The sequence below is a fragment of the Rosa chinensis genome, chromosome 6, assembly GCF_002994745.2.
Source record: "Rosa chinensis cultivar Old Blush chromosome 6, RchiOBHm-V2, whole genome shotgun sequence".
Lineage (NCBI taxonomy): Eukaryota > Viridiplantae > Streptophyta > Magnoliopsida > Rosales > Rosaceae > Rosa > Rosa chinensis.
This window is the reverse complement of record NC_037093.1, coordinates 39,780,582-39,806,058: the sequence shown is the minus strand read 5'-3', so window position 1 is coordinate 39,806,058 and position 25,477 is coordinate 39,780,582. Positions and strand designations below refer to the sequence as shown.

The window sequence follows — 25,477 nt, the reverse complement described above, 5'->3', positions numbered from 1 at the left end:
CCCACACGCCAAGATAAACTCAAATTAAAAAAAATAGAAAATAAGCATAATTCAATGACGTGACCCCGCACGCCATAAAATCTTTAAATAATCAAATATCCAAAACCATTTCCGAAAATAACCATATGCTCGAGAAAGTAATACGATAAACAAATTATCATCTCGGAAACAAATAAATAAATGCATGCATCATTCTTTGAAAATAAAAGTCCACTCACAGTATATGGTCAATCCTGACGTCGCTCGGTATTTTCATCGTACGAAGACTCCTCTCGTCCTGTACGAATAGCACTCGTAAAAATATATTTATAGGACGGAAATTAACTTTACGATAATTAGTATTGAAATTCATAACGTCCCCCTTCAAAATCCAACTCCTTAATTCACATCGAATCCATCTGTAATTCTCCAATAATATTCATTCATCGCTATATAAATTCTAAAGTGAATTCAAAAGAAATTCGGGGATCGAATTCACGTAAATCAACAATTAACAATTTATGTTCAATTCGTAATTCCTCCAATTTCCACCAAACTTCATGTATAAAATTCTACAATCAATAAAGGATTTATGGAGCCAAAACAGTAAATAAAACGCAACTCTACGCGCCACCACGCGCCACCCACAGTGGCCGCGCATGGGGCCCACACGCCACCGACAACCACTACCAATGGCCACCAAATTTTGGCAGCACCACCTACTCAATAGACCCAACCTCTTTCTCAACTACAACAAGTTCCAATTTTACCTGGAAGAGCTCCAATTTAACCGGTGAAAAATTTCCAGAAAAATTCAAGAACCCTAGGATCGGGTTTGATCGATTCGACCTCCACACTGCAAATTGGAATGCAAGACCTTAGGGGAAATGATCTCCAGCAAAAACCCAACCTTCGACGCCGGTTTGGTGACCGGAGATGGCCGGAATCGTGGGAGATCGGCAAAAACCACAAGTTGCTACAGTAACCTTCCCAGCTCAAAATCGAGCTCTCCGGCCAAATTTTTGCAAAACACCACCACATATACAACAAGGGGAAGGAGACGAGCTTGGGGATAGCCGGATTTCGTCGTGGGTCGGCCGGAGGGGGAAGAATTCGAAGGAGAACGAAATCGGGCCGAAGAGGAAGGAGTCGGGGGAGAGGAGAAAGAGAGTTACCGTGGGTTTCCGAAAATGGAAACGTACAGTGGTAACTTTCCATATATATATTTTTATTACCATGAACAGTAACTTCCACATTTTAAGCTATAACTTTCACATACGAACTCCAATTTTTACGTACCACATATGCACGCACTCGGTTTAACGTCCTCTACAACTTTCATGAAGGAAATTTTCTCAAATTGTTAACCCATAAAAAGTCAACTTCTAGCACCCCCTAAATGATAAAAACTGAAACCAAGGACGGTAAAACATAAAGAAATTCACTTCGACACAGATAAAGGATAAATCGAAGACGGGGCGTAACAGTTGTCATGAGAGAGCTTCTACCTCCGAGATCCGATACCTGTCAACCATGAACAGAGGTCAGGGGGAAGACCGGGCTAGCCGGCCTTCGACCCTCCGATGCCTAAAATGTAAGAATGTAGACTAGGTAAGAGTAAATGGAGAGTGGTGGCTTACTTTGAATGAGTGGAGAGACATGTATTTATAGTGTAGGGATGTCACCCCTTTGTTTCCAATGTGGGACTAGCTGTGGTCCACCCAATACCACAAGTGAATACCATAAGTGTATGGTATCGGCATCATGTCTGGGTTTTATTGGCGTCAATTCAAGTGGCTAATGAGCCTTGTGCTTCCGATACTTGTGCCTGAGAGGTATCTATACCAACAAGTCCCCCAAGTCCCCGGCATGAGTTCTCTTGGGTGGGGAGTTTGTCCTTAGTAGAAGTATCGGAAGTACAAGACGAGTATCTTTGCCACGCGGCTTCTGTATAACCATTACCCCTAGTCCCCCACGTCCCTAGCTAAGAGGAGTCTTGACTGGGGTGGTGATTTCATTTTCCAAGTAAAAAAGGCACAAGCATTCATTGGACATTTGGTGAGAGTGTCTTCCTTGGGGTAACTAGTACCCCGAGCCCTAGGTAAGAGGGTCTGGACTAGGGTTTGCTATCATATGGCATCAGGTGTGATCGATACAAGGTGTATTTGTGGAGAGAACGCGTGACGATATCGTGTCGTGTAATGAAAAGATGAGACATGGTGATATTGTATAATGGAGAGAACATATGGCGATATCGTGTCGTGTAATGGAGAGATGAGACATGATGAAATCATGTAATAGAGATAAAACATGGTAGTGTATAATAGAGAGATAAAACATGGCGATACCGTATTTTGGAGAGAGATAACCCATGCCGATATCATGTAATGGAGAGAACACATGGTGATATTGTATAATGGAGAGAAGATTTGGCGATATCGTATTGTATAATAGAGTTAAAACATGGCGATATCGTGCAATGAAGATAGAACATGGCTATGTCGTATAATAGAGATAAAACATGGTGATACCGTGTATTGGAGAAAGATAACCCGTGCCGATATCATATACTGGAGAGAACATATGGCAATATCAAATAAAGGAGAGCGTGCCATAATCATGCCTGTAGCGATATTGTGTGTTTTTTAGGATAGTGCTAGGCTATGTTACCACAACCATGCTTGTAGCTATTTCATCTTGATCATGTGTTTAGCCATTTCAGCTTGATTGCGCTTCATTTAGCCATTTCATTTTGATCACATTGAGCATTTCACCTTGATCGGATTTCATCTAGCCACTTTGTTTTGATCGCATTGAGACATTTCACCTTGATCGTATTTAGCCATTTCATTTTGAGCACATTTAGCCATTAATTTGATTGCATTTAGCTATTTCATTTAGGCATTCGCCTTGATTGCCTTTCATTTGAGCACTTCATCTTGATCGCCTTTCATTTAGGCAATTAATTTTGATCGCATTGGCAATACGAGGGTTTGCGAGTGATAGCACTTATAATGCTATATCAGCACAATCATACCTTTAGCGATATTGAATTGTATAGCCATTTCAACTTATTCACGTTAGGCAATAGTTTAGGATTGTTATACAGCTTGCCCATGCCTTTAGCGATATTTTGGTTGAGAAATAAATCATGGCGATATCATTGAAGCATTGGGAGTACGTCATTACAACGTGGCGAGTGTATCGTCGAAGCATTTAGAATACGTCATTACAGCATGGCGAGTGTATTGTTGAAGCATTTGGAATTTGTCATTACAACGTTGGAAAACATCATGAATATGTCATTGAAGCATTGGGAGTATTCATTGAAGCATTGCAAGACATTGGGAGTATGTCATTATAACATGGTGAGTACATTGTTGAAGCATAAAGAATATAACGTGGAGGCATAGATGAGATACGGCTGAAGCATAGATCATATGCGCTGATGTGTAGATAATATACTGCTGGAGCATAAATGAGATACTATTGAAGCATGGGGAAGATATCGCTGAGGCCTGGATAATATGTTGCGGAAGCATAAATAAGATATTGCTGAAGCATATAATATATTGCTGAAGTGCAGCGAGTATAGGTCGTTGAAGCTTAGATAACACGTTGCAACATAGATAAGATACTGCTAGAGCATGGCGAGTGTACACCACTGGAGCATGGTGAGTAGGGTGTGCAAGTCCCCCAGTATCAAGAATATTTATCATGGCGAGTGTACATCATTCATGCATGGCGAGTGTATGCCATTCAGATATAGCGAGTTTTGTGTAGAAGTCACCCCCCCCCCCCAGGTATCGAGAACATTTATTACGGCGACGAGGACTATTCTCACTAGTGGGATTTTATGTAGATATGAGCAATAGAGGTGCTAAGCATATAGCAGTATGTGGAGCAAGTATCGCATGTATGTATGTAGCAATGTAATCAAGATAAAATCATGGCGTGTGTTTAGCATGTATTTGTTGTGAAGATGCAAATAATACTTTGCATTTTGTACGCAAGCTTAATAACCATGGAGACATTTAAAACATTGCATTAATAGTCAGGTGTAGTAAATATGCTACTAAAATTATTGCATTTTATGGGCATGCTTAGATTGTAGTAACCAATGAAGCATGTGAAGTATAGCGTTAACTCAAATTAAAATGGTGTAGTTGAGAACTTATCTGGATCTGTTCGTAAGTGATGAAGATATTGTAGAGAGATTGGAGTTGTCCATATATAAGACTCCATGTGATCGATAAATGGTCGTCGACAGCTTGCTTGAGCTTGCTCATATAAGAAGATGCCCGATTGAGTGAGTATACCCCTTCAAGAATAGGTCAACGATTAGCAGCTTATATATGCATGATAATTGAAATTTGATTTGTCTACATATTTTGGCATGCCAAGAGCATGGCAGTGCTTGGACAATGGCATGAATAAGTATTTAAAGCTCTAGAAGAGGGACAAGTGTATTGTGGTTCCCCCATTATGAAAATTCGTTCATTCTTGTTGGAAGGCTAAGATATATGTTTGATTGCTACTGCCATGTCCATGGCAATACAATATGGTTATGACAATTGGAGGGGCGATGGTATAAGTAGCTAAGTGCATTTGTCATGCACGTGTCGTTTTGCATGTAGTGGTTGTGTGCCATGTAGGTTCGAACCCTCCTAGCACCAAATGTTTCTGGGTATGAAACGGGGTTGTCATGAGAGCTTCCACATCCGAGATCCGATACCTGTCAACCATGAACAGAGGTCAGAGGGAAGACCAGGCTAGCCGGCCTTCGACCCTCCGATGCCTAAGTCAGATACATGTAAGAATGTAGACTAGGTAGGAGTAAATGGAGAGTGGTGGCTTACCTTGAATGAGTGGAGAGACATGTATTTATAGTGTGGGGATGAGCTTGTCACCCCTTTGTTTCCAATGTGGGACTAGCTGTGGTCCACCCGATACCACAAGTGTATGGTATCGGCATCATGTCTGGGCTTTATTGGGGTTAATTCAAGTAGCTAATGAGCCTTGTGCTTCTGATACTTGTGCCTGAGAGGTAGATATACCAACAAAGCTTACTGAAACTAGCTTCTTCAAAATCTCCAGCAAGTTGCTATACTTGTGCTAATTAGGGAGGTTGCCTTCGCTTTGATAAGAGGCCCTAGATCAACTTGACATCTTGAAGGTATATCAATTTTTAAATTGAATTTAGGAGTTCAAATTATAGCTTAAACTCAAGTATTAGTCAATTTTGTACAACTTCCTATTAGCTTTTTTCTCCCTTTTGGTTTGGATAAGTTCCTATTAGCTAATGTTTGTCTTATCAGGTTTGTGTTTAGTCAAATTATGAGCCCAAGATTTTCTTTGCTACTGCTCCTAAGGCTACACCATTCTGATATGTAATGACCTTCTTCAAACCTTTCTATTTTTTAATTATCTACATTTTTTTCTTTCTTTGGTTTCTAAAGCAAAAGAGAAACAAAAAAGAAGTTTGAATTTCTTAAGTTGACACATCTCTGTTTACTTTGGCAATTGAAGCTACACTTTGAATATCTTTAGTTGAAATTCCGTTAAGGTTCGTTACTGAAGTGCAAATTATATGTCTGCAATAGAACTCCAAATCATTAACTTGTATGTCATTTTCTGTTTGATTTTCTAGCTTTCGGTTTTCTCAATGAATACTTGAAGATTTATGTTATAGGAGGCTTGCAACAACACTAAAGTACTTGCCATGTGAAATAGATCGAGGAAGATCCCTACAAAGTTTATCTTGAAGTAGAGGAAGAAAATTACCTTGTAAAGCTTATCTTGTAAATTTTTGTATAAGAGCTTCATTCCTTTTGTAACGTTCATGAGAAAAATTAAAATGTAACATTACCTTTTGTATATGTTCAATTCGTTTTCTCACAGCTATTATCCACCAAAAAAATATATATATATCTGCCATGCACATAAATAAAATTTTGTGATGACATTCTTGCCATCGCAAATGACTTTTGGCGACGACAAAAAGCTTTGGTAGTGGTTGGTGGTGTCGCCATTGGTATTTGCGACTACATTTTTTCGTCGTAAAGTTAGTGCGATTGCAATCCATTTGCCTTGGCTAATTTGCTGTCGCAAATACCTTTGGTGAAGACATGCACCAACAGCTACCGAAACTTTGTTGTTGCCTAGTCGTCGCTAAAGGTCATTTCCAATGGCAAATTGGCTTTTAGCAACGGTTTTGCGCCGTGGCCATCATAATTTTTTTTTTGTAGTGTTTAGTCCAGTACACCATCAAACATGGGATATCATTATTGAGATTATTCTGCTCTTTAGTCCTATGCAGTACCAAACATGGGTCATATATTAGTATAGCATAAGTCAGGTTAGAGGAGTCCTGGACTATTATGGGGCATAAGGTGGGGCATAATAATCCTCAGAAACAAACATGCCCTTAGGTTTCTCCAAACTAATTGACTCTGATAAGCATGGTAGACTGATCCAAAACAAATGTTCCATGGTTACATGAGCATATGACAATACAATTCTTCTCATTATTATTTCAAATGAATAGCAGTAAGTGACCAAACAAAAGCTCATATATAAAAGTAGAAGAGAACACATTGATCACCAACCATAATCAAATTCCATAGATCTATTAGTCTTCAGCCTCTTCAGTTCCATGGTTACATAGGCATATGATAGTACAATTGTTCTCATTATTATTTCAAATGAATGTAAGTAAGTGACCAAACAAAAGCTTATAAAAGTAGAAGACAACACATTGATTATCAACCACAATCAAATTCCATAGACCTATCAGTCTTCAGCCTCTTCAGGCTGATTTTGGCACAAAATTACACAACTAGGCATGACCAAACCTGATTGCCAAGCCCTTCACCAGAATTTAGTGAGAATGAAAATATATGTTAAAATCTCATCAAACCAGAAGAGCAATGTATTTGAAGCAAAAAGTACCATATCTCATGATATTGAACTTAAAACTATAAATCCAAACTCAATCAAACTCTAGTAGTATAAAAATTAGAGAACAAAAGGCTAGTAGAATACATTTTTGAATATAAAATCACAATATTTGCCTATTTGATCCAACCTTCTAATGCACATTTAGTAATCTATCTAAACCGATGTAGCAACTTCCTTTCGTATATAAATCGAGTCTCAAGTATCTTCCTAAATCACAACATTAGTGAATAAAAACAAATAAGAAAACTCATAAAGAATACGCATATATAAAAAAAATGAGCAATCCAAAACAAAAACCCAGAATTAGACAAAAACACTTAAGACGATAGAACACGGCGGACACAAACCCTCTAGACTAATGGTTTCCTTGAGAACTCACAACCCTTTTGCGTTGAGCAAAAAAGGAAACAAAAACTCAAAGAATGGATGAGGGAGGGGAAAAGGGAAAAATGGTCATAGACAAAACAAGAATATAGATGGGAGAGGAACATTATAATGAGTACTTCATGGGGATTTTTTTAATCAATATTTATGAGACCCACTTTACCATCATATTTTAGTAAATTACCTACTAGATGTTTAGATATTCATGAGTAGATCACTTTTGAAAATTTTCAACTAAATTAAAGATCGTGAAGATACCGAACTAGATCAAATCAATGAACGAACCAAATCTATAAAACATGAACCATTCATGTTCACAACTATAAATCATGATTATGAATGTCTTAACGATTTTTCAATTTAGTTGAAAATTTGCAGAAATGATATACTCGCGATATCTAAACATTTAACGATTGATTTATCGAAATGTGATCGACAAGTGGTCTCACAACCGTTGATTAGAAAGTCCTTATTTTAAATGTCCTCATTAGAGCCTCTCACCCTCATTATAATGGTTCTCATTAAAGCCTCACCCTTGTACACCTAAGCCATCATAATATGCATTATTGAAGAAAAGAAATATAAAAAATAAATTTCACAATTACTAAATTCATGTTGGTTCGCCAATGCTTCATACACTCCAACTTGTACGGGTGCTCACTAGTGCTTGAAACATTCTATGATGATCTAACTAGACCCTTCTATGTGCTATTTTCCAATTTGATCTCATATATCTATACTATTATTAAAAGAAGAGAGTTTGTTAGCCAAAACAATTTTTTTTTACTAAAATAGCCCTCAAATATTAAAAAAGTTTAAGAAAGTTTAAATGTGTAAGGATAAAGTTGTAAATTATAAAATAAAAAACATTAAAAAAATATAAAAATAAGCATTATCCATATGCACTCCTAAACTATCATCCACTAACTTCAACTGTTCCTCACATTTAACTGCTAAAAATTGGTTTCATTATTTTAAAATATATATATATATATATATATATATTTTTTTTTTTAACCACGCAAGTGGCCTAGTGGTTCTTGTCTAGTTGGGTGTGCTCCCCAACCTAGGTTCGAATCCCAAAGCTGTCAAAGTGGTCAGGCACTGTGCTGCAATGCACATGCGCTGAAGGGGGTTTATCTTGGGTCTAAGAAACTTTTGGATTTCCCTTGACAAAGTAAAAAAAAAAATTAAATGCACACCACAGTGTGTGTTTTCTTTCTAGTATTATAATATCGAGACACGATGAGAAAAAACAGAGACAACACGTCGGACGACCAAAAACCCGAGTCCAGGCGACCCATGACCGCATCTAAAAAGCCCAATGACTTAAAAACAAGCGTTTCTTCCACCCAAGCGTCGCAGACTCGAACAAAGAGAGATCCCCTCTCCCCTCTGGGTGTAGAATTTCACAATCTCCATCTGCACAAGCACCACTCTACTCTCTTCGCAAAACCCTAGAACCCCAAATTGAACCATGCCCCGTCACAGAGACGAAGACGACGACGAGATGGAGCCGGACGAGGACGAGTACGACCCGGACCAAGGTCTAGACGACGTCGACGACGAAGAGGAGGAGGAGGAGGAGGAGGACCGAGGAGGCCGGAGGTCCAGTCAGAAGCGGAGGAGATCGAGCTTCATTGACGATGTGGCCGAGGAGGACGACGAGGAGGAAGAGGAGGACTACGAGGACGAGGATTACGGCGCCTACCGTGGCGGTGGCGGTGGCGGTGGGAGTCGTAAGAAGAGCAAAAAGAAGCCCTCCGGTGCGGATTTTCTTGATCTCGAAGCGGTAGTGGATTCGGATGAGGAGGAAGAGGAGGATGAGGGCGAGGACGGTACGCTTTTGCCCTAGTGTTTCTACTAATCTCGTTTCATTTGGAATTGTGTTTTTGTTCGTTTACATTTTGGGATACCTATTGGAATTGGTTAGGGATAATGTTCACAGTCGAATTGGTCATAATTTGTAGGTAGTGAAAATTGAAATCGATTCGTGGATGGTAGTGTATCCTGTATTGTTGGTTTCGTTTCATTATGAATTTATTGGGGGTTCTGAAGAAGGGTCGATTCTGGCACCTAAGGCTCGTTTGAAAGTGTTCTGTTCTGGATACTAGATTAGGCATTTCCTCGATGTATGGGAATAAATGACTTTATTGGGAGACTATAGAGTTCGTAGTAAAATCTCCTGGCCATCTTCCACTGGGAGCTGAAGTAGGCATCAATAGCTCTGGATATGTTTAGGAACTCCTGTTCTTGATCAAATTATGCAATCATGCCCAAAGAGCAGCCATCACAGATTTTGCAGCTTAAAACATGTCCAATTTTGTTCCTTCCCTTTTTCTTTAGTTTTAACGAGTAAGGTAATCTATGTGAAAGGATAATTGTCCTGTACTGGGAAAGATGGGAAATAAACAATGAGGTTGCTGCTGACTTTCACTTATGTACTGGTTTGGTGATGTGTCTCACATGGCGAGAATTCATAGTCTTGTTCCCGTTATAATTAAGGATAAATTTGCAAAGTGCTGTTTAAGTTGACTATTTCTTTTCTTCAGTTTCTAATAGTATGAGTGAGTTCAATCACCACCATGCATTGCGTGCAATTTCTATAAACAGTTATTTTAAAATATTTGTCTAATTTTCTAGTGTTAGAGTTCAATTGATTGTTTAGGTCTTGTACTGAATCAAGGAATAGTCCTTGTTTTTAGGGTCTGTAGAAACGTTGGCTTGGGGATTGTATTACGATTTTCATACCCTAGAGTTTGATGGGAATCATTATTTCAATAAAACTTCATGTGGCAATCTCCTTTTATTGATTTTGAAAAGTCTTTATGCAGACTTTATTGATTCCGGAGCTGATATACCTGAGGAGGGCGATGGTAGAAGGATGCATCATCGCCCATTGATGGATGACCAAGAGCAAGAAGATGTCGAGGCTCTGGAAAGAAGAATTCAGGCAAGATATGCAAAGCAACATCATACAGAAGATACTGAGGAGACCACTGATGTGGATCAGCAAGCCCTTTTACCTTCTGTTTTGGACCCAAAGCTGTGGATGGTGAAATGTGCGGTATGATTTTCTCCTACCCTGATATTGATAAACATGGTTGTGCTAGAATGCTAATGATTTTTGTGTCGATGTCTGTCAGATTGGTAAAGAACGAGAGGTAGCTGCTTGCTTAATGCAAAAGTATATTGATAAACCTGAATTGAACATCAGGTCTGTTATTGCTCTTGACCACCTGAAGAACTATATATACGTTGAAGCGGAAAAAGAAGCCCACGTGAGGGAGGTATGCATGTGTGTTTATATTCAAAAGTTGTGATGATTTACATATTTGACCATATTTGCAGTTTAGTAATTCTTATCTTATCTGACAGTTATTTGTTTTGCTGGTGCTTTGATATGTTCTCAGGCTTGCAAAGGATTGCGCAATATATTTACCCAGAAAATAGCACTTGTTCCTATTAGAGAAATGACTGATGTTCTTTCCGTTGAAAGCAAGGCAATTGATATTTCTAGGGATACTTGGGTCAGAATGAAGATTGGGATATATAAAGGGGACCTTGCCAAGGTATTTAATGGATTTTTGCTTAAAACTATCAGGTTTCTCTATCTAACTTCAAGCTTCTTTTCTCAGGTTGTTGATGTGGATAATGTACGACAGAGAGTTACAGTAAAATTAATTCCAAGAATTGATTTACAAGCTCTTGCAAATAAACTGGTACTGTTTGTTACCTACTTTTGACATGTAATCGAGTTAACAATCATTTTTATTCGACTTAAGTGGTCCCTTTAGAATGATTCCTAGGATGTCGGATTTGTGTTACTCATCACCCCTCCCTATAAATCTGTTTTAGTCATTTGCATATCGTTGTACTTTTGATATGTAATAGAGTCTACAACAATTTTTATTCAGTTGAGGTGGTGGTGGTCTAGGATTGTCGGATTCGTGGTTATTCCCACATCCCCTCCCTATAAACCCATTAGTCATTTGAGTATCATTATCAATTTATCTGGTAATCTTGAGGTGATTTTTTTAATCATACAGGAGGGCAGAGAAGTTGTGAAAAAGAAAGCGTTTGTGCCTCCGCCACGTTTTATGAATATTGATGAAGCTAGGTAATTTTTATATCTCCCTTTTACAATAAGATGTTGTCATTAATACTCCCCAAATTGTTATTAACAAACCCCTTTTGCATTAATTTTGTTTTTACCTTTCATTATTTGGAAAGATTGCATTTGAAAATGCAGAAGTTTGTTAATGGCAATTTGGGGTGTATGAATAACAGTTCCCTTACAAAATTGTTTCCACCCAATGCATGTGAGCATTAACCTTTCTGGGTTTTTTATTTTTTATTTTTTATATATATGTTTTCTATAATTATAAATCTTTACATTAACCTCTGCCTCTGTTAGTCTCATATGTTCTTTGTACTCTGCTCAGAGAACTGCATATTCGTGTGGAGCGTAAACGAGATCCAATGACGGGTGACTACTTTGAAAACATTGAGAAAATGATGTTTAAAGATGGTTTCTTGTATAAAATAGTATCAATGAAATCAATTAGTACTCAAAACATACATCCCACTTTTGATGAACTGGAAAAGTTTCGGAAACCTGGGGAGAATGGGGAAGGAGATGTTGCCAGTCTGTCAACTTTATTTTCAAACAGAAAGAAAGGACACTTTGTGAAGGGTGATGCAGTCATTGTCATCAAGGGAGACCTAAAAAACTTGAAAGGGCGGGTTGAGAAAGTTGAGGAAGGGACTGTGCATATCAGACCCGACATGAAAGACCTCCCAGTAAGAATGCATTATCTTTTTTTTTGGTGGTTTAATAATTTGGGTAAGTCGCTTGTTAGAAGATTCCGTTGTGACCACTTGTTACTGTAAATTTTGTTTTGCAGAAAACTCTTGCCATAAATGAAAAAGAACTTTGCAAGTACTTTGAACCTGGGAATCATGTGAAGGTTGTATCTGGTACTCAAGAAGGTGCAACTGGTATGGTTGTCAAGGTCGATCAGCATGTGCTCATCATTTTATCTGATACAACTAAGGAACATGTAAGTGCTTTATTTCCCTTATCTAGGACCTCTTGGATTGCAGGAATAGTTTTCTACTGAAGTAGTAATGTGCAAATGACATGATTGTTGCTTGGTTCCAGCTCCGTGTGTTTGCTGATGATGTTGTGGAGAGTTCTGAGGTGACATCTGGTATTACCAAAATTGGGGACTATGAGCTTCATGATCTTGTGCTACTGGAGTAAGTTGTTTGGCTGTTTTCACATGTCATCTGTTTTATCATCCATTTTTGTCCATATTACTATCAAGTTTACGATATAAATTTAATAGGTTTTTGTTTAATTTGTCTGATTTGGTGCAGTAATAATAGCTTTGGTGTAATTATACGTGTTGAAACTGAAGCATGTCAGGTATGTGATTGTAATTGACAATTGTCTGATGCTCCCGTGCTGTGTTTTCACATTTTCAACTCTCCTCCAGGTCCTTAAGGGAGTTCCTGAGAGACCTGAGGTTGCCCTTGTCAAATTAAGAGAGATCAAATGCAAGATTGAGAAAAAGCTTAGTGTGCAAGATTGTTTTAAGAACACAATATCTGTGAAAGATGTTGTGAGGGTCGTTGAAGGTCCTTCCAAGGTGAGATGACGTCCTTATTTGTCCATTCGTTTACCTTGCACCAACATTTTGTAGATCTCAGACTATATTGTCACTGCTGTTGCCATGATAGGGTAAACAAGGTCCCGTGGAACACATATATAGAGGAGTCTTATTCATTTATGATCGCCATCACATAGAGCATGCGGGCTTTATCTGTGTTAAGTCACATTCTTGTCGTGTTGTAGGAGGATCACGTGCCAATGGTGATAGAAATGTAAACCCTTTGTGCTCTTTATTTACTTCTGAACTCTCTCTTCCAGTTTCTCTGTTAGTTTTGATTGTTGATGCTGTTATTCTAATCCTATATCAAACTTGTAGGGTGACTCCTACTCTAGATTTGATCATCTTCGAGCTCCTCCTCTTATTCCCCAGTCCCCCAGGAGGTTTCCTAGAGGAGGCCCTCCTAATAACTGTATGTTCCAGAGATTCAATGAAAACTGTCCTTATATCTTTTATTCTTTTGGCCAACTTTATTGAACAAGTTTGTAATAATCTTACTTTTATCATGGTCCAGTTGGGGGAAGAAATAGAGGTGGAAGAGGGCATGATGGATTGGTTGGGACTACAGTAAAGATTCGCCAGGGTGCCTATAAGGGTTACCGTGGGCGCGTTGTTGAGGTTAAGGGAACTAGTGTACGGGTGGAACTTGAGTCCCAAATGAAAGTTGTGACAGGCAAGTCTGGGATTTATGGGCTGCTTCATTCTTTATGTATCTTTTTGTGCCATAACTCTTTTGTCATGCTTGCAGTTGACCGGACTTGTATTTCTGATAACGTGGCTATTACAACACCGTATCGGTAATTATAATTAACTAAAGTCTTTTTAAGTCATTCACCATTGGTTTCTGACTGTGATCTAATTTTTTCCAGTGATACATCTAGCTATGGTATGGGAAGTCAGACCCCAATTCATCCTTCTCGAACTCCGCTCCATCCATATATGACGCCAATGAGGGATGCTGGAGGTTGGTTTTTGAAACCTTTGAGTTCAAATATTTGAGAAACGTAGTGTCTTGTCTTGTAGAAGTTCCGATAATGATTATGTTTGGGCCATAAATTATTTGACATGGACATGTATTAAATAACCGACATATCTGTATTCATCTTTGTAATTCTTCTTGCAGCAACGCCTATTCATGATGGCATGAGGACTCCAATGCGTGACCGAGCATGGAATCCGTATGCACCTATGAGTCCAGCAAGGTTTGTGTTATGTAACGTTAAATTTCTTTACTTCTTTCAAGTGAAAATGTTGGCTAATAGTTGAAATAATTTTTGCTCAACATGGTGAGACTTGCTAGGTTGAAGGAAGTTGAAATTTTGTCCTGTATTCATATATGAAAGTTTAGGTTTCAGAACTCTAACGAAGGTTTGAAAATATTTCACAAAATTACATATACAACAGAAGAATGCTGGGGAGAAATAATGAGTTATGACTTCACAATGAAAACGTCTAACTAGAGTCCTATCTGTTGTCTATAGGATCATTATTATTTTTAATTCTAAGGTTTTTTGGACTTGAAAATGGAAAAGTCAACTAGAGCCCAATCAATCACCACCCATGATGAGTAAATATTACGTGGAAAAAGTGAAAGAAGTATCTGTAACAAAATCCATTTTAAAAAATCATAATTGTCTGTCACATGTGGATGTAGACATATTGCACTTTTTGCATCTTTATATTTTACATGTGTTACAGGTACCCTATGAAATAAGCAATATATGCTCTTTATAAACTCAGGAGGATGTTTATGTCTTAGACATACTTCTTCTATTTACTTTGTATGCATCATGATATGTACTTAACCAAATGCTTTCAAATAGTATAAGTGATAAAAATACACTGTAATTTTTAAGCGGCGGGGGAAGAGAGGGAGGGAAGGTTAATAGATTGACAATTGGGAAGTCAGATGTGCTTTGTTACTGATGCTTTTGTTTGAACTTTGATGGTGATAAATCAGGGATAGCTGGGAGGAAGGAAACCCTGGTTCTTGGGGTTCTAGCCCACAGTATCAGGTGAGTTAACAGTGCATAATAGGCCAGAGTTTGCATAGAGATGTATTTATACATGTGTTAAGTAGCTTCAATATTGTTCTTTTCAGCCAGGAAGTCCTCCCTCACGGACGTACGAAGCTCCAACTCCTGGTTCAGGTTGGGCCAACACTCCTGGTGGGAATTATAGTGAAGCTGGAACACCAAGGGACAGTACTGGTTATGGTACATTTACTTTACATTTTTCCAAAAATGTATTTGCATTCTATTTTGCAGTTCTTGTTACTGTAGTTCATTTTATGTCCCTGTTGCAGCAAATGCTCCTAGCCCATACTTGCCGTCAACTCCCGGTGGGCAGCCTATGACACCAAACTCAGCATCCTATCTTCCCGGAACTCCTGGAGGGCAGCCAATGACACCAGGGACTGGTGGTCTGGATATGATGTCTCCTGTTATAGGTTTGATTTCCAGTTTTCTAGTATACCAGCATACTGCTGAGATAAACTCTAATTTTTGCTGTTGTGAACTAGTAGTTGGGCTACCTGTTTCCTGGGGCTTTCTGATTACCTATTTGTGGGTAGTGTTATATAGGTGCTTGGTTCATAACCAGTCGGTAGTCTCTAATGTTACTTTGATTTATTTTTGTGAATGGATGCTTAATCCAGCCACTTCCAGAGGTTCGGTGTATCAGAAAGTAAAATAATAATAAAGAAATGCTCTTACTATCTATCTAGACTTCTAGAGGTAGTGTTAGATGTGTTTGGTTCTTCGTATGCCACTGTTTGATAGTGTTCTGATAATATCCTTGCTTTCTATAGTTTCATTGCACCTTGAAGCTCCTTTGAAATTGCTGTTCTGCTGTAGACAAGGCATAACAATGATAACAATAGAGACGGGGGTTTGGTTGTTAGTATTCCACTAGTCGGTAGATTCTTGATGATATCCTTGCTTAATCAGAGATAGGCTGGCTACTATCCTAACCTTTAAGGCCTATTTATGTGCTAATGGATGTATATGACTCTTATTTTTTGTTCATAAAGCAGTACACATCAGAATTTATTTTATTTTATTTTGAGATGGCAATGGAAGGAATATATATATACTGAGATAGAAAAAAAATTAAGCAGATGCCTTGGTCGATTGGATTGCTTACTTCTGTAATCCTCTGTTTAAGTTCTAATGTAATATCTGGTAGCAGGAGGGGACAATGAAGGACCATGGTTCATGCCAGATATACTGGTCAATGTACGCAATTCTGGAGAGGAAACTACTGGAATTGTCAGAGAAGTGCTCCTGGTATGTCCTTGGAGTGTGCTTCTACATTGTACAAATCTATGTTTTTTATGAAATACAATGAAATTTGGACCTGTACAGTTATGTTCTTTAAGGGATCTCATGATTTCTATGAACTATTGAACTACAAATAAGTTATGCTTAACTTGAGAGTTAACCCTTCAAAAATTATCTATGAACCTTCACTGAGACAGATACTACTAACATTGCGCTTCTAATCCCCCTGAAAAATTTGAGATACTAACAGTATTGTTATGTGGTTCAGGATGGCTCATGTAGGGTAGCTCTTGGCTCGGGTGGCAATGGTGATACTGTAACTGTACTTCCAAATGAAATGGAGGTAGTCGTACCAAGGAAGAATGATAAGATCAAAATCATGGGTGGCTCATTACGCGGTGCCACTGGCAAGCTGATTGGTGTCGATGGCACGGATGGAATTGTCAAGGTTGATGACACTCTTGATGTTAAAATATTAGACTTGGCTATTTTGTCAAAACTAGGTCAATCATAATTTGGTGGGAACAAATAAGGGTTCAGTCTGTATATTATTGTTAATTTTTTTTTTCCGGGTAATATTAATCTTTTGGTCAAGCAAAAATGCGTTTGATTCTTTTACTTTTCAATCGAACCGTTTTTCTTTTCGTCTTTGGACATGGTGATGAATGAAAGTATTAAACCAATTCGCAAGGGTGCTGGAGGCTATCTTTGAGTTTGGTTCCCCCGGCTTGTTGTCGGAGTTGTCGTTGTCGGTGATGCCTTCACGGACGGTTGGCTTTGAATTCGAAACTGAGCATGGATTTAGACATATTGTGGGGTTTGAGTTCGCCGTTGGTTTTGATTTTAGGGCTGATGGTTTTGATTTTTTATACAGACCTTTATAATGCTACATTTCAACTATAAACAATAATAAATAAATAAAATGAAAATTCAAAATTCAACCTCCAACCATATTAGCCGCTTGCCCTGCAGGGTCTAAAGTACCTGAACATATTTTTTCCAGCCATCACTTAAGACAACTGTTCTGGCTGACTGGCCAAAGCAGAGAAGTCTCCACCGCGGTTTCTGGGTGCTTGAAATTCACTCGGGTTTGAGTTTTCAACCTACTTTTTGCCACTTTTTGTGTATCTTCGTTTCTGGGACTTGTTTTTATTTTCCAATATATATGCGGTTTTGATCGAGAACCACTCGTTTCTGGGTAGTACAAAAGTGGGGCTAAAATTTGGAAAATTGCTAGTACTTGCAATTGATTCAAGATGGGAAGCACACCTCTGGCTTTGAGTGTTTAAAAAGCTCCTCTTTCTGGTTTTACTAAAATAGAGATCTTGCCCTCTGTCTGCTAGCTCAAATTATAGTGAAGATAAGCTTTGGAAGTAATGCACCACACACTTTTGAAAGGCTCATCTTTTAACTGAATATTTATTGATAGTCATATGTTCACAGGATTACAGAAGCTGTCCAACAGAAGCAGTTGGACATACATTCTTGCATTACATGCAAACCAAACTCGACAAAGTAGACAAAATAGAAATACAAAGACAAAATGGAAAATCAGAATGTACGGTCACAAACAACATCAAAGGAATAAAATTTTCACCCCTCCATGTTAATTATGCAACGAAGACCTTCCCCTTTAAGCATGTAGTCAAATGCCTTGTTGATCTCTGAGAATGGGACTTGGTGGGTGATGAATTTGTCTAGCTCGAGTTCCTGGAACATCGAGTTTAAATTGATTGATGAGTACATTAATGAAACCAAAAAATAAAAGAAACTTTTAGCTTCTGCAAGATAGCTGACCTTGTTCATGTATTTCTCCACAACAGAGGGAATGTCGGTCCGTGGTTTGTAGTTTCCGAAGAAGGTACCCTTGAGAGTCCTCTCATTCAGGAAGTTCACTGGATGAGTCTGGAAGACAGCATCTTTGTGTGGCACTCCCACAAGAACAGCAACACCCCAACCCTGGAACAAGACAACAGTTTTGTGTTTAGTCATCAGCACCAAATATAATATGGGCCAAATTCCTGTGATTAATCCAGAAATGGACACGAAATGGTAAAGAACATACATCATGGACACATTCAAATGCAGATATCATGGCTTGAATATTTCCAGTGCATTCAATGCTTCGATCAACTCCTCCATCCGTCAGCTCAGCAATCACCTAATAATGAATTCATAACAAAAGCTTTTACATAAACATGGATAGTTCCTAAACAAGGGAAGGAATACCAAAACAAGTAAAGCAAGTTAGCAACAAACCTCTTGAACTGGTTTTTTGTGGTCTTTTGGGTTCACAAATTCAGTAATACCAAACTTTTTAGCTGCCAACAACCAAATCAAAATTCAGAAATGCCGCAGTACGAACCAAGAAAAAAAGAAGAAGAAACAATTGTAACAATTTTCTTTAGAGAAATGTATAGATATCTAACCTTCTTCAAATCTGCTGGAATTCAAATCAACACCAATAATTCTTGAAGCCCCAGCCATCCTGGCTCCTTCAGCAGCCTGAAAACAGAATGAGAATTTAAAATTAACCATGTGTATATTTCATCATACGAAAGCAGTGAAAGTGTCAATATGGAATAAAGCAAAAAGATGAAGAAACTCACTGCAAGGCCTACAGCTCCCAATCCAAACACAGCCACTGTTGAGCCCTTTTTCGGTTTTGCAACATTAAGAGTAGCTCCCAAACCTGAATATATATCCAAAAAATATAAACATTGATCTTGATTAGGAACATTAATCTACAATGTACAACATAGTCATATAAGTTGGCACTAAATAATTGAGCTCCATACCAGTTGAGATTCCACAACTGAGGACACAAACTTTGTCTAGAGGAGCTTTGGGGTTGATCTTGGCAAGGCAGCCAACATGAATCACAGTGTACTCACTAAACGTTGAAGTCCCAACAAAGTGGTATATAGGTTTGCCCTTAATCGAAAACCTCGATTGTCCATCATTAAGCATCACTCCCCTGTCTGTGTTAATCCTGAGGAGGTCACACATGTTGCTCTCTTCTGATTTACAGTGAGCACACTCCTGGCATTCCCCAGTGAACACCGGGAGCACATGATCTCCCGGTTTGAGATCAGTCACTCCTTCACCAACACTCTCCACAATCCTAAATGTTGACAAATTGAACACCATGGTAAACCCTCACAAGTTATGATTGAAATGGACGTAGTTCATGCATAATGTTCCATGTTCTGTATATTAAATTGATAACAGGTAGGTAGAAATTTACATACCCTCCTGCCTCATGGCCATAAATCCTTGGAAATAAAGGGTTTTGTCCCTGGAATATAGAAAACCAAGTTTAGATTTAGTGTACTATATATACGAGTAGTCTCTCTCCATCATATATAATCACACACGTTATGTTATCAGACTCCCTCATAATTGATCACCCAAATTGACAAGTGACCAACAGCACAATATGTTAGACTCTGACAAAGAGAAATTGTTTTGTTCTTTCCGTTGTTGACTATCTCAAATTATGTAAAATAAAATGAAAAAATGTACCTTGGCTTCCCAGAAGTAGACATCAGTATGACACAAGGAGGTATAAAGAATCTTGACACGAACTTCATTGGCCTGAGGAGGTGCTACCTCTACTTCTTCAATCACTAATGGCTTCCCTGCTTCCCATGCCACAGCAGCTACACCAACAAAAGAAAGATTTAACTCTTTACTCCATAAAACTAAGAACTAGAAATTGCAAGATCATACCCATATGAACTAGAAATATTTCTCATGATGATTATATATTTATATACCTCTGCAGCATATGACCTTTCCTTCAGTACCGGACATTCTTCCTTCTTTTCTTCACTAAAAAGTAAAAACCCAAGTAATGCAGCTAAGAACCTGAGATTGAGACTCTGAATATAGCTTTGTAGTATCTGACAGACTTGTGATAAGAACCCTTTGTGTTTTTGTTCTGGTGGAAAATAAAGCCAACTTCTTTGGGTATATATACCCTTAAAGGCTGTCATAAAAAAAAAAATTTAAAAAAAAACATATACCCTTAAAGGCTGGATTAAACTAATGGACTAATGATACTGCTATTGTGCTTTGTTGTACAGTTTGTATTAGAATAGCTTTTTAAACAATTACAACATGTAATACCAGCAGCAAAAGCAAAACCATTCCTTTGATTCCTGTTGTGGGAATTTAGTCCCTGGTTTTACATTTTGGTCAAAACCATCCCTGGAATAGACTAAAGTATCCAATCAAAAAATTCCCACGGATAGAAAAAGAAGTATCCAATCAAATCTGCTTTCAGTGGATTTAAATCAGGCAGAGGATCCTCTCCTGAGCAATGAAATTGCCTGAGCTTCCTAAGCTTTTAATCTTGTAATGACACATGTAAAACAACATCTACTGAGATTGGTTGGCATTCAAATAAAAGCTTTTAATCTTCCCATTAAACTAGTTCAGAATCTCTTGGCTGCCAAATAAAAGCTGCATCGTCGTGGCTATTCTTGCATACAGAGAAACAAAACTCGGTGCAGAGAACTACCTTCTGAGATTGGTTGGGATTCAATTGATGGGACGACATTGAGGATCCAAGTATTACCTACAACAAGAAAGTCATAGACGAATTTGGGTTTGGGATTCAATTGATGGGTTCGAACTTTTGGGGTGGGTGTTCCATTGATGGGTTGGTTCTTCTATTCTATTGAAGAACGAGATCTGGGTATATGGGTAAACCATCAGGGGAACATATTCGTTAAACACAAATCAATTTGTTCTTATATTTGCAAAATCCAATTAGACAAGGTTGTGATTTTCTGCAAAGCCAACAAAGAGAGAAACGAGATAAATGTAAAATTATAGCCACCATGAATTAGGCGACCCAAAATTTGATTTACCCAGATCCACTGGAATTAAACAACAAGATTTATTTTTTATCGACATGATTACTCCTAATTCTCCCCTCTATTATTTTTTTATAGATAAAATAGCCAATTTATTCCTGATTTTTATTTTTTTTGAAAAGTACAATCTCACTTCTTTAATTGTTGCCAATTTACACCTTACCGTCAACTATAAGATTCTCCATCTAATGTTTCTGTTTACTTGACCTCACATATTAGACATTATTGTCTTTCCAAACAAAAGTTTAATCTTGACGATGGGTTTTGTGTAAAAACCTCATATTTAGATTGGGAGGATTTATTCAGTAGGTAACATCATGTTCAATGATGTATCTAGTAGATAAACTATGTATGTTTCTACAATTCCATGTATATATTTAGTTCTGGCACACTGATAATCACTGTGACGTGACGTTAAAAAATCCCCACATCATGACAAAGAAACCAATTGCTATCTTCTCTAGTTCCCAATCAATTGGAATCACCAAGATTATTATATACTTTCTTAGCCTTTCTATACCTACTAGATACATCATTGTACATGATCTCCCCTACCTAAATATGAGATTTTTACACAATACCCATCGTTAAGATTAAACTTTTATTCGGAATATCAATGGATCAATCTCATAATATGAACTCTAATATTGCCCAGAAAGCAGATAACGAAAATAGATAATAACCTTGGTGGATCCAATTGGTTGTTAAGATAGACATGACAAATTTGTCTTGCGTGTTGTGGAATTTGTCAATTTGAGTTTGAATTATGAACTCATATAAATTGGATTATAGAAATCAATTTATAACTGATTGGAGATGTCTCTTAGCTAGAGATAAACCTCACGTCTTATTTTTTGTTTTTAGCGTGACAATTGGAAAAACAAAAATGTCTAACACGAGAGGTCATGTTAACGGAGAAATTGGGTGAAAAGTATAAAAGTTAATAGTATGGTGTAAATAAGCAAAATTTAGAAATTGGAGGGTGTAAATAATTAAAATTGAAATGTCGGGGGTAAATCGACACTTACGAGAAAAGTTAGAAGTAATTGACTATTTATCTTTTTTACATATATAATTATTTTAATTTTAATAAATAATATTTACTATATTTAAATGCGAGCGAAATTACACATAGTAATTTAATTTTGAAAGTGCAACATAATCTATAGATGAAAGCCAAGGCAATGTAACTGCTTGTAGCGCCACCGTCGGATGGAAAACGATTGCCCCACCGGGAAACTCATCCAAAACCAGGTCTCTGTAACCATTTCTGAGGGAGAAACCACTATTATCCAAGTTGCTTCTATTATATTTTTGTTATGAGTCAAACATTTGGGGAGTTATACTTAAAATTAGTTGTTAATTACACCTAAGCTTCACATGCTTCAGCATGGCTTCATGACTATTTGATTGTTATCCTGTTGCCTTTTGCTGTACGATGAAGATAGATTTGGATACTGATAGAATTGTTAAAGTCTAAAAGATGCTGTCACCATTGAGACTTGGTGAGATTAATTTTTTTGGCAATTAACAAGATCCGATATATTAAAAAACCGTTACACAAGAAGAACAACTAGGCCTCGCATAAATAAACACACGTAGACAACTTGGTGAGATTAACTGGATCAAATGATCGACCTCACAAAATATCTAGAAAAGTCGAAGTGCAAAAGTCTTGTTGCTTACAATCCCTCTTGTCCCTCTTGTCACTAGTATAATTGAATAAATAGTGGTTTTGTCTATTTTGTAAAATAAAGAGTCAATTGGTTTTACTGGAATTTGAACAAGAAACAAGCAATTCAGACTGTTGATGGTTTTCGTTGAGGTGTTACCTGATTCTGCTGGTTTTAGATCAGAAGGACTATTCCTTTCACCGACATAAACAAATCAAAAGAGAAGGAAAATGTTTGGGAGTTGGGACCCTCCCTTGTGATATGGAGCTGGTTTCGAATTATTCGCCTTGCGAACATAATAATTTAACCTAGGGGCCACAATCTGAGCTGCATACTCTATTTTAAGGTGTAGTTAATTGATATCTTAGTTAAATAGTGCTCAATTTATTGGATCTAAATTCAATAGAAAAAATTGGCCAAAAAAGAGAGAGAAGAAATTCAATAGAGGAAAACACTGAAGCAAATAAATTAAGGGTAAATTCCATTTTACCTCTATAAATTTTACCTAAATTATTTGTGGCTTTGCTCTTTTAATCTCATCACGGGTGCTCCTACACTTACTAATTTCAATTAATTTTGTCCATCCTTTAGATTTTTTTTTGTCAACTATTTGTGATATAATCTGAAATTCTCGTTTCTTACGATATAATTATGCATGTAACGTTAGTGAATCATCGTAATATAAGGAAGCCCACTAAAGTCACGTATCCAAGTGGAAATTGACCGAAATATGATGATTGGATAAGATTTAATTAAAATTAGAGAGTAAGTGGTATATGTGATGAAATTAGAAGTGCATGGCGTGTAACTGATTTAAGGTGTAAATGTTAGTGAGATAAAATGAAATTAGCCGATAAATTAATTTCAATTGCTTCATTGTTCTCTACTTTTGGATCTAAATCCAAAGGGCAGTTGAACACAACTCTTAATATAGAATCAATTGAACTCCTGAAAAGATTTGTCATTTTATTTGCTCGGAAGATGTCAGTTATTCAAATGAGTAAAACTACACATACTAACTCATTTTCATAAGCGCTACAGAAAAAGTTATTACCTATGTATTTTAGCTATAATGAGTAATTCGTTGCACATTCGAAAACGATAGTTATTTATTTAGAATCAATAGAAGTAATAGATTGAGCGCCAGTTTCGTACAACTATGCTTATAAAATAAGATGGCTTATGTTGTGATATGAGAATAAGTGGGTTTTAAGTAAAGTAGTTAAGTATTTGATAAACTAGATTTTAAAAAAAAAATGTTTATAGTACTAAAAACAGCGGGAAAGTGTTTTGCTTAACTTGAAACTAAAAGTGTTACACTAAAAAATAAGTCACTTCTATAAGTTAGGTTAAGTGAGATTCTGCTTTTGGCTCTAAAAGAGCTCTGACTTTAAAAGAAAATAAAGTAGCTATTTTTAGTTTTATCAAACACGTTACTGCCAATTTCTTTCAATTTAAACTACTTATAAGTTTTCCCAAAAGCAGCCTGAACTCTAGACTTTTGTAACTGGAGCTAGAGCTTACAATGCTCACCACCGAAGTCGAGAGAGTAAGAACAAGCTTGAGGACCTTGTGACTTCCGTCCAGAATATAAAGTTGGGTGCTTCAATGGTGAGCACTGTGAGCTCTTACTAGAGTTTCGCTGTCGTGGATGTCATGTGATAGTAGTGGCAACGCAGGCCTTACTAATGCGTTCAAGTGCTCCTTCTTGGTGGCTTTAGGAGCCTTGCTGATCTTTTGCTAAAATTGAAATGTTTTCTCGTTGGATTTGGTGGTTGGATGGAGGTAGGTGGAGACACAATAGGAATAGGTGGCTGTTTGGTCGGGTCATGGTTATATAGTCATTAGCTTGGTGTCAAACTTCCCTTGGATTTGATGAGGGGTAGGGGGAGGTTCTTGCTCGAAGTAGTGACTAGGTCGATCATTAGATTGTTCACTTGGCCTTAGGATAGTGGTGTGTTGCCGTTAGAGCAAGTTCATCCATTGGGTCTCTGAGTTAGATTCTTACTTTTTTATGTTTTTTTCCACCATCCGGGTCACTGTGTCAGTTTCGTGACCTACAAACTGACCTAGAGTGCACTCTAGGTCAGTTTGTGGCTCTAGGTCAGTTTGTGGGTCACGAAACTGACCTAACAAATGACTCAGAGTGATCCAGGTTAGTTTGAAAATTTAGCTAGTGATCCAAAGAGCAGAAATAAAGATATAAAAGTAGTGAACAATATTTGACCTAGTGACCCAACATGTGAACTTACTTTAGTGCACCTGTTGTTGTGGGGTCCTTTGGTCTTCTAGGTTGGATGCAGATTTGAATATACTAGGTCTACTGTTCATATGGTCTTAGTTCTCTAGCTCAATCACGTTGTGTTGTTGGCGTTTGGTTTTATTAGTTACTTTTTATTTGGTGTTAGTCTTTAGTTTTACTTTCAAATCTCAAATAAATTCATGATCTTTTGAGTCAGGGTTCTTGTAATGAATTTAGGCGGGTGTCTGGAGTTGGGTGACTTGTCTGGTGTCATTAGGATCCAGTTCTATGCCAGGTTAAAGCCGTGCACGTTTGTATTAGCTTATATTGTTGTGATCAGAAGATTTTGGGATGAGTCACCGAATAGTTTATTATTGTGGCTGCGTGTCTAGGTTATTGT

General features: G+C 37.6%; 2 protein-coding genes across 3 annotated transcripts; one reads left to right on the top strand and one right to left on the bottom strand.

Moving 5' to 3' along the window:
• Window positions 1–8,610: 8,610 nt before the first annotated feature.
• On the top strand, window positions 8,611–16,905 carry LOC112174502 (putative transcription elongation factor SPT5 homolog 1). 2 transcript variants are annotated; one of them, XM_024312280.2, is made up of 22 exons: window positions 8,612–9,161; window positions 10,158–10,390; window positions 10,470–10,613; window positions 10,737–10,895; window positions 10,962–11,045; window positions 11,373–11,443; window positions 11,769–12,126; window positions 12,231–12,386; window positions 12,488–12,585; window positions 12,706–12,754; window positions 12,825–12,977; window positions 13,069–13,212; window positions 13,317–13,410; window positions 13,513–13,671; window positions 13,747–13,795; window positions 13,868–13,962; window positions 14,122–14,200; window positions 14,959–15,013; window positions 15,100–15,214; window positions 15,304–15,447; window positions 16,188–16,285; window positions 16,548–16,905. In XM_024312280.2, exons 1-22 carry the CDS (start codon window positions 8,801–8,803, stop codon window positions 16,791–16,793), a joined length of 3,144 nt encoding a protein of 1,047 aa, XP_024168048.1. In that variant the 5' UTR covers window positions 8,612–8,800; the 3' UTR covers window positions 16,794–16,905. The 2 variants fall into 2 exon arrangements, 1 of the variants encoding a protein (XP_024168048.1); XR_005801645.1 differs by lacking the exon at window positions 16,548–16,905 and having other exon boundaries at window positions 8,611–9,161; window positions 15,104–15,214.
• Window positions 16,906–17,668: 763 nt separating this feature from the next.
• On the bottom strand, window positions 17,669–20,263 carry LOC112174501 (alcohol dehydrogenase). The gene is made up of 10 exons (XM_024312279.2): window positions 20,059–20,263; window positions 19,805–19,941; window positions 19,531–19,577; window positions 19,078–19,403; window positions 18,889–18,971; window positions 18,709–18,784; window positions 18,539–18,600; window positions 18,345–18,440; window positions 18,077–18,238; window positions 17,669–17,989 (listed from the first exon to the last, which is right to left on the bottom strand). The coding sequence occupies exons 1-10, from the start codon at window positions 20,093–20,095 to the stop codon at window positions 17,873–17,875; spliced, it is 1,143 nt and encodes a 380-aa protein (XP_024168047.1). The 5' UTR covers window positions 20,096–20,263; the 3' UTR covers window positions 17,669–17,872.
• Window positions 20,264–25,477: the final 5,214 nt, after the last annotated feature.